This window comes from Elephas maximus, chromosome 7 (assembly GCF_024166365.1).
Source record: "Elephas maximus indicus isolate mEleMax1 chromosome 7, mEleMax1 primary haplotype, whole genome shotgun sequence".
NCBI lineage: Eukaryota > Metazoa > Chordata > Mammalia > Proboscidea > Elephantidae > Elephas > Elephas maximus.
The window spans coordinates 68,296,194-68,305,170 of record NC_064825.1 but is presented as its reverse complement, the minus strand read 5'-3'; the positions used below and the strand labels follow the sequence as shown (position 1 = coordinate 68,305,170).

Sequence of the window (8,977 nt, the reverse complement as noted above, 5' to 3'; positions counted from 1 at the left end):
TGGATTAGAGGGACAGATGCTGGGATAGTGGTCCTTCACAAACAACCCAGGCTAGGTTTCCATACGTGTGGCAGTCAACATGGCCAAAGATGTCCTAAGTCAAGTGTGTCCACCTGACTCTGTGGGCACAGGAAGCACAGCTCTCCCTTCCTGAACCTTCCCTGATTCTCATGTACCCAGAGGTTCAGCTGGAAACAGGGCCAGGCTAAAAGTGCTGGGGGCAGCTCCAGCACAGTCAAGTCCACCTTCCAGCTGTGACTGTGAGCAAGTTCACACCTGTCTGCCCTCATGGCCAAGGGCTCCATGTTGTTGACTATGTGCCTATGCCCTGCAAAGCAACTACTGCCCTTACGGCATTTAATCAAAACCTCCATGCTGGCACATACCATATTATTTTTTGCATGAGAAATCTTTTTCATTGACAAAGGAAGGACTCTTTGCTCATAGACCAAATGGTCACATAGGAATTTCTCCTCCTTTCTCTTTTTCTAAATCTCATCTAATTCATATTTACTAGCTCTGTGGTTTTGAGAAGTCACCCCATCTCCCTGGTAGAGAGAGAGAATCTCTGAGGCCCTCCAAAGTCAACACTCTGGGTCTTGTGGAGACTCTTTGTCTAGTGTGTCTGGTGTGCTAGAGCAAAAGGCACAGGTTTTGGAGTCAGGCTTGTGTTGGAATCCTGCATGTGCCACTTATCCATTTGGTGACCTTAATTCCTTTATCTGTGGGAAAAAAAAATAATGGAGACTGAGAAATTCTGCCTCACAAGAGAAATGCAGAAAAAATGGAGACAAAAATATTCAGCACAAGGATCTGGCATTTGGAAAGTCCTCAGCAAAAGTTGGTTCCTCCTCACTCTCCTTTTCTAATTAAGACAGCAAATTTCACAGCCATTTTCATACTAGAAATATCACAAATTGTCATGATTAAATCTTCCCTTTGTCAAGAATTTCAGAATGAGCTCAGGTACAGTATCATATAGAGAAGAAATTCTTAGAAAAGTCTAAACAACTTAATTAGAGGCTGTTAAGTGGTTTTTATAATTATTTTTATTTTATTTTTCATAAAGGTAGCCAAGGGGACCCAAACCATGGTATTTTTAATCATCTCATACGCATGTGAAAGCTGGACAATGAATAAAGAAGACCGAAGACGAATTGATGCCTTTGAAGTAGGGTGTTAGCGAAGAATATTGAATATACCATGGACTTCCAAAAGAATGAACAAGTCTTGTCTTGGAAGAAGTATAGCCAGGGTGCTCCTTGGAAGCAACGATGGCGAGACTTTGTCTCACATACTTTGGACACGTTATCAGGAGGGGACAGTCACTGGAGAAGGACATCATGCTTGCTAAGGTAGAGGGTCAGCAGAAAAAAGAAAGACCCTCGACGAGATGGGCTGACACAGTGGCTGTAACAATGGGCTCAAACATAGCAATGATTGTGAGGATGGCGCAGGACTGGACAGTGTTTCATTCGGTTGTACACAGGGTCACTATGAATGGGAACCAACTCGACAGCACCTAACGACAAAAGCAGCCAAGGAGAAGCACAAAATCAAATATCTTTTATGGCGTCACTTTCTAAGAATAATCCCTCCCACTAAACTCAAGATGAAAAAGAGACCAATGTTTTCTTTTTGTAAATCTGGCTCTCCTCTGTGTTGCCCCCTTGACCCTGTTCATGTATAATTTTTTTTGCCCCTCTGCTCTGACAGATTACTGGCTGGCTCTGATATGAGACAAGGTGGCTATTACTGAGCAGGTGCTCATGGAAGAAAAGGGAATGGAATGGAGAGAAAACATCACACTCTCTTAACACTTCTGATTGGCTGATCGGCCCTTTCTATTGTTAAGGGTATTCTAAGCAGGACTTCTAAAGGGGGTCATTCTGGTTCAAACCCCTGCTGAGAGTTTGCATTTCTATCAAGTTCCCTGCTGAGAATCTGAATTTCCACCCCAGATATACTGAATCAGAACCTACATTTTAACAGGATCTCCAGGTAATTCTTATGTATAACTTCCTGGGAACTTGTTAGAAATGCATATTATCAGCAGGGGTTTGAACCAGGTGAAAAAAACCCAGTTTGAAGCCCTGATTCTAAGTCAGTGATTGACAGGGCTGGTCCCTGAGGCCATCAAGGATTAGTTGATTTTGATTAAAACAGTTCCTTAACAAAATAAAACAGAAAGAGGCACTGTTATGCATGTTGTTAGGTGCTGTCGAGTTAGCTCCGACTCACAGTGACCTTATGGGTAGCAGAATGAAACATTCTCTGGTCCTGTGCCACCTTCGTCAGCATTGGTATGTTTGAGTCCACCGTTGTGGCTTATTCTGTCAATCCATCTCACTGAAGGTTTCCCTCTGCTTTACCAACCATAATGTCCTTTTCCAGCAATTGGTCTTTCCTGATGACATATCCAAAGTAAGCAAGTGAAAGTCTCACCATCTCTACCACTAAGGAGCATGCTGGTTGTCACAGCTGATTGTAATTAAAACAAATCTTTCTCAAAAGGCAGTTTGGCAATCCTATCAAGCCTTGAAATGTCTGTACTCTTTGACCTGGGAATTCTCTTTTTGGGAACCTGTATTATTGTATGTGGTAGAGGCGGTGGAGGGGCAGTCTAATTAGTGAAACGTGCACAAAGGAGTTTATCACTATGTTATTTTACCGTAGTAAAAAATATCAGAAACAACCTAAGAACATGAGAACAGTTACGTAAGCTATGGAGCAGCCACTAGATGAATGGTTCTGTTTACAATGAGTCTGTCAAAACATAAATGCAGAAACATATAAACGGTCTTATCAAAATGGTGCTTTTAAGAAACAGAAAACATGAAATCTTTACACTTCACAAGGTCTGGAAGGAAATACAACAAATTTTAGTAGTAGCAGTTTTCTAATGACTGGGATTTACAGCGTTTTTTCTTTCTTTTGACTGATGTTATTTTCAAGTTCATCATAAAGACCATAGTACAAAACTTTTTTAACGGGCAAAAAAACTAATAATAATGCATGCCTTATAAGAAATTAAACACACATAGGGATGTCATATGGAATCTTTATGGTTTGGGAGATGGTCAAGAATGGGATAATTAAGGACAGAGAATAAATTGCCTCAATGCCAAAAAAGGATAGTGATGGCTAGTGAGCGATCTGTGCTTCCCCCTCTCCCCTCGTGAGCTTGCTGGCTCCTCCCCAGGGTTTCTTTAGGTCTGGAGAACAGGGACCAAGTTCCTTTTCCCAGCTGCTAGTGTATTCACAAGAGTACCTGGGTGGTGCAAATGGCTAAGTGCCCCACTACCAGCTGAAAGGTTGGCAGTTCAAACCCACCCAGGGGTGCCTCAGAAGACAGGCCTGGTGATCTGCTTCTGAGGGGTCACGAGCCTTGAAAACCCTATGGAGCAGTTCTACTCTACACACAGGGTTGCCGTGAGTCAGCTGGAATTGACTAAACAGCAACCAACAAGTACATTCACAGCTATGCTTTCATTCTCATTTAGTGCCATGATGACTATTCAGGAAAGGAAAGGAATTAAAAAACGTCTGTCATTTATTCAGCATTTCTGCGGTGCAGGCACTCTTTTGGTGCCTTACCTAGCTTATAAAAGCTCTTCTAAAAGGAACTGTTGTTGCTTTTCTTTATTTTTTCCCCTGTTCTTTTTTCTCTTACCCACACAGAGAATGCCTTTTGGGTATATGATTGATTTGGATGAAAGAAAAAATGGGGAGACTAGGCTACCCTTTGTTATGAACAAAGCCTCTCTGGCCTTCTGGAGAGTTGACTGGAGGAGCATTGTCAGGTAGCTTCCACAAGGAAGGTTCTGGAAACAGCACCAGAAAATCCCACAGGCCTTCCTCCTGTGATGTGGCTTATTTGCTTTACAGGCTTCAGGCATATTTGCTGATGTCAGCAGCCCGTCAAAGTTTAAAATAATAATAGTGAAAAGGGAAACAGCCCTTTTTCTGCCAGGCAGTCCTGTTCTGCCAACTCCTGTGTTCTCTTTTGAGTTAATAAACGTCCAAGAACCACCTCCTGCCTCCCGCCTCCCTTACCACCTTGGGTGGGTGGGGAAGCACAATGATTTAAAAACCACCAGGTCAGCCCATTGCCAGCATAAACCATTCAGACAAGTAGCATTTGTCACACTCTAATGAGAATTTTACCTCTGCCTCAAAACGAAAGCTATCATTAAGCTTTGTGTTTATGGGATCGAATGATTGTCTGGGGACACTGGGCTTCTTTCGGTCCCTTTCTCATTTAAATCATGCACAAGACCAAATACGTAGATATTTTTTGCACCAGACTAAACTAAAAAACCATAATTATGTCAGCAAATGTCTTCTGAAAACATCAATTAAGAAAATGGCCTTTTAATTCCCATTTTACTTGAAAACCTGGAAACATCCACACGTGTTGTAATAGTATGGGGGGGGGCTGTCTCTAAAAAGGAGACAGCCCAAATAAGTGGGGGTTTGAGGAAGTCAGGCAGGCTCCCACTGGCAAAAAGCAGTCAGAGAAGCTCTGCAAGGGAAGAAGGCTCTCTATGAACTAAGACCTCTTAAATTATCTTCACGTTAGAGCTGAAACTAGAGCCAGCTCCTTAACAGTTAGGCTGATACCAGGCTTGTGCACCAGGCCAGCACCACGCACACACCCCATTGTTAATACCTCCAAGGACAGATTAGAGCCCACATTCCTCAGAAGTACTGAGCTCCAGGGGGAAATCAGCCAGCAGCTAGCTACAGCTGATAAGTTCTCATTGAAATACCTAGAAAGATTACACTGAGTCCCCACCAGGGCTGTCTCCAACTACCAAGAAGGTGTAACACTTCCATCTCCTGGCATGTGGACAGGCTTGAGCCAGATAAGAGTAATTCAAGTCATTAGCTCGATTTTATGTGCTTTTATTGATGGCTACATGCAATTGTCAATCAAATTATTCATCCAAGGTGTGCTATGAGAGTGTTTTTTTTTTTTTTTTTCTGGACCTTATCTAGTAAACACTGGTATTTACACTGTCTCAATTTAGGTTTGAACAAGTAACTAATGTCTAACCAAAGATACTGAAGTTAGACTTGGGTTTGGGTCAAGTCTGTTGAGGTCATGGTTGTTTTTAATCAGCTCAACTGAGAAGCTGAACAGTAACGAAGACCTCTGCTTTCAAGTCTTAGTTTTAACCACTCATTAAAAAGCAAATTTAGTTGTGCTGAATGTAAATTCTGCAACTTCCCTTTCATTTTTCCTAAAGGAACAGTAACTGCGTCAATGAAGTGGTGATATGAATTAAAGGACAACACTCCTGCCTTCCCAGGAAAAAACCCCAAAGGCCCAGATTAAATTTTAGCCAGGGATTATGTTTGCCAGTACTTTATATCTCAAAAGGGTTCTGTCTGGCTTTTGTAATAATGAAAGATTGTTTTTTAAAAAATGTATCCCTTTTAATATACTGTATTTACTAGTAGGAAATACAGGGTTATGCTTCAATACAGTTCTGCCTTTGAAAGAAAATAAAAGGCAAGCGGTTTAGCGAATGCGTAATGCGTGAAACTACAGAAATGTAAGAAGCCGGGACTTTGGGGCCTATGGGCTTTATCAAAAATGTAAGGAAGGCTGAGACCAACACCAGTGCGTCCTCTTTGGCTAGTTTTAACATGTTTACAGTTACAATTAACATTCAAGGAATTTCCTATTCATCCAAGTGTTTCTTTTAAAAGCACTTTATGCCACAAACTAAAGTCCTAACTGCCATCAGTCCTTGCCACACAGAAAAAAAAAAAAGAAAAAGAAGAGTGGTGAAATCTCCATAATACTTTTTTGTTTGTTTGTTTTTGAAAATGGGCTCGGACCACGTCAATTTCCCCGGGGTGCTTGTTTTCCAATACAGAGGGTCCTCACCACCTCCCTCTCTCCTACCCCTAAAAGCGTTTGGATTGGACACCGGCCTCCTTGTCCCTCATCCTCCTAAACACTCACCCCCGGAGCCAGAGGAGCGCCGTTGCGGCTCAGCGGTCTTGAGCCCTCCTCCCGCCCCGTGGGGCGCTGCTGCCTGCAGGCGCTCCAAGCCCACCCCCAGCCCAGTTTCAAGTCCCTGAGGCGGCCGAGCCGGTGCTTTATGCTGGGAAGGGAGAAGCGTCCATACCCCTCTCCCTCCCTACTTCTCCTACACGAGGGATTCGCACACAGGCACCGAATCCGAATCCTGACTGTGCATAGAGCTCAGCCCCGTATCCGAGTCGTCGTCGTTGCCAGGGCAGCTCTTGGACAGTCCGCGGGCCTGGTCCACCCACACCTCGGCACAGGCCTGAGGCCCAGGATCCCGGGAGGGTCCGCCCGAGCCGGGAGACCCATCGGGCGCCATAGTTAGCTCCAAAGTGTGCAAAGTCTGAAGAAGTCCTTGCAACTCGCGCTCCTTGCTGACCCACTGCTGCTGGCTGTAATCCAAATCCGACTTGACGGCCTCCAGGTCCGTGTTGAGCCGGAGCCCGATGTAAAGGCTGGTGCTGAGTTGCGTCCTGACCCGCTCCTGCTCCAGCAGAAGCTCGCCGTCTGGGCCGCAGTCGGGCCCCGGGGGCTCCTCCCGCGCCGCCAGCTCTTCCTGGCGCCGCTGCATCCACCTCTGGTTCAACTCCTCCTGAATCTCAGCTGAGAGGCGCTCGAGCAACTCCTCCTGTTGGGCCCGCTGCTCCTGTAGCTGCATCAGGTCGTCGCAGCGCCGGGCTAGCTCCTCCAGCGCCGCCGCCTGCGTCTCGCCGTCCAGGGGCACCGCTACCGCCGCCTCCTTCCCCGTCGCCGCTGCCTCCGACTCCTCTCCCGGACTGGGTTCGTCGAGCTCGATGCCCGCGCCCACCAAGTAAGTGTCCTGCACGTAGTTCACCCCGTGGCGCCGCATGCGGTCCAGGTGCACCTTGGCCTCGTAGCGGTCGATCTCGCGGTCCAGCTCCCGGAGCCGCTGCACCTGCTGACGGATGGTATGGTCCTGGGAGAGTACCAGATGCACCAGCGTCTCCATGCGCTCCATCGACGCGCTTTCGTGGGCCCGCGGCGACGACGAGCAGGACGAGGCTGTGGAAGACGAAGTGGACGAACAAGGCGACGACGGCTGCTGCTGGCGCCGTCGGTTGAGCTTGGCCAGCTTGCGGAAGGCCTTGCGCACTACCCGCCGCTGCTTCTCCTGGGTCATAGCCAGGCTGGGTCGCGCCGGGGCTCCCCGGGCCAAGCAGGGGCGCTCGCGGCTGAGCACGACCCGGGCCTCGGCGCTGCGAGGGCCCGCGTTGGGCAATGAAGCCTCGCTGCGCACCAGCACGAAGCGCACATTTTCTTGTTCGTCTCCCCAGGCAGCCCAGAGGCGCAAGATGCGCGTCTTGTTGGGCAGAATGCGCTCAAAGCCGCGCCACTTCTCCACTATGCAATAGCACTGCGGGGGCCCACACAGCATGCCCTGCGGAAGCACCTCGTCGTCGTCCTCCTCGTCCTCGTCCGTGGGTTCCGGTAGCTCCCCCGGGCCTGGAGAGTCGCCAGCCGCCCCCCGTCGCCGGCACCGCCGCTGCCTCCGTCGTCGCCGGCAGCCGTCCTCCAACAGCACCCGCACCACGTCCGAGCAAGTGGTGCGGCGGGAGAGGCCGGACACCAGCTTCTCCTCCTGGCAGATCCACACCGAGATCTTCCTCTCCGAGGGATCCATGGCGCAACCGGGACGCAGGTGGCGGGTCTGGTCCGGCCCGGCCCAGCCGGGCGGCAGGGACAGCCTCGCAGCTGCGGGATAGGAAAGCAGCCCAGGACCCCCGGCTCCAGAGGCAATGGCGATTCTTCCCCTCCGAGCATCAAAGGCAGGCGCCTCTGCGGCCCGGACGGCGGGCGCTCCCCCGGCAGCGCGTCCGGACTCGGACTCTCGCTACTCTGGCTCTGCCCGCGGCTCCCCGGGCCTCCAGCTTTTGCTCCTCCCCACGTGGCTCCTCCTCCTCCCGCCCCCGGCGCCCGGAGCAGCCGCCGGGAGCGCAGCGGGCGCGGCGCCCGGACCCGCCCCTCAAGGCCTTGCCGCGCCGAGCCCGCCCCGTCTGTCCCGTCAGGCAGTCAGTGCTGCCGCTGTCCGGCCCCTGCTGCGCGCGGGTGCAAGTAAAGACTCGGGGTCCCTTCTGCTGCAGGGCCTGGAGCCCACACCTCGGCGGAGATTACCTCTGCGACTCCCTCGGCCCACTGGCTCCTCTCCTTGTATCTCGCGCATGCTGGATGCATCTTGACTTTTGCACCTTTCCAGGTGCCCGTAGACGACGAGATTCCTGATCATTTAAGGCAGCGCCGTTTGGGGACTGCCCCTTTGACAGACAGAGAAACTGAGGCACACAGGAGCAGCTTATGAGGATGCTCTAACCGCGTGGCAGTTCCTTCTCCAGCTAGATGACATGAGCTCTGTCCCAAACGCGGAAAGCCCAGTCTTCATGGATGGAAAGAAGTATTTGGATTTTTAAGGTGAACAAGATGTGGGCAAGTGTAGATATGGCATGAAGGAGGGCAAGTTGGGAAGCTGCTCCCCAGTTCTTCGCAGGGGAGCGTCCGCGGGTCCCCACAGAGCCTCGGCTTTCCACGGACTTCTTTGTAGGGAGACTCCCGGTTCTAGTGGAAGTTTGTGGCCCATACTCAATTAAGTCATAGGCTTTTTTAGGCATCCCACCTCCGGAAGGGGAAACCAGGGTCATTACCATGGTGGTTTCTGGCATTTTCAAGTGTTCAGATGTAGTTCAGAGAGATAAAAGCCATTTTCTACAGCATAAGAATTCCAAGACCTCAAAAGAGACGAATTTGTTTCATCCTCATCTGCGGCCTTCCACACTGACAAAAGGTCCCTGTGTGCAAGGCTTGCTGTGAGCTTGTCCTTGCGAGCACAGGTCTGGTAGGGTCACTCTGGCTCCCTTGCTTTAAGACTTTGAATGGCTCCCAATTGCCTCCCGGATAAAGCACATTTATTCATTCTCTCAG

At 49.4% G+C, this 8,977-nt stretch overlaps 1 protein-coding gene across 1 annotated transcript; it reads right to left on the bottom strand.

The window, feature by feature from the left end:
• Positions 1-1,038: 1,038 nt before the first annotated feature.
• On the bottom strand, positions 1,039-7,935 carry RASSF10 (Ras association domain family member 10). The gene has a single exon (XM_049890448.1). It carries the CDS (start codon positions 7,683-7,685, stop codon positions 6,165-6,167), a length of 1,521 nt encoding a protein of 506 aa, XP_049746405.1. The 5' UTR covers positions 7,686-7,935; the 3' UTR covers positions 1,039-6,164.
• Between the last annotated feature and the right edge of the window lie 1,042 nt (positions 7,936-8,977).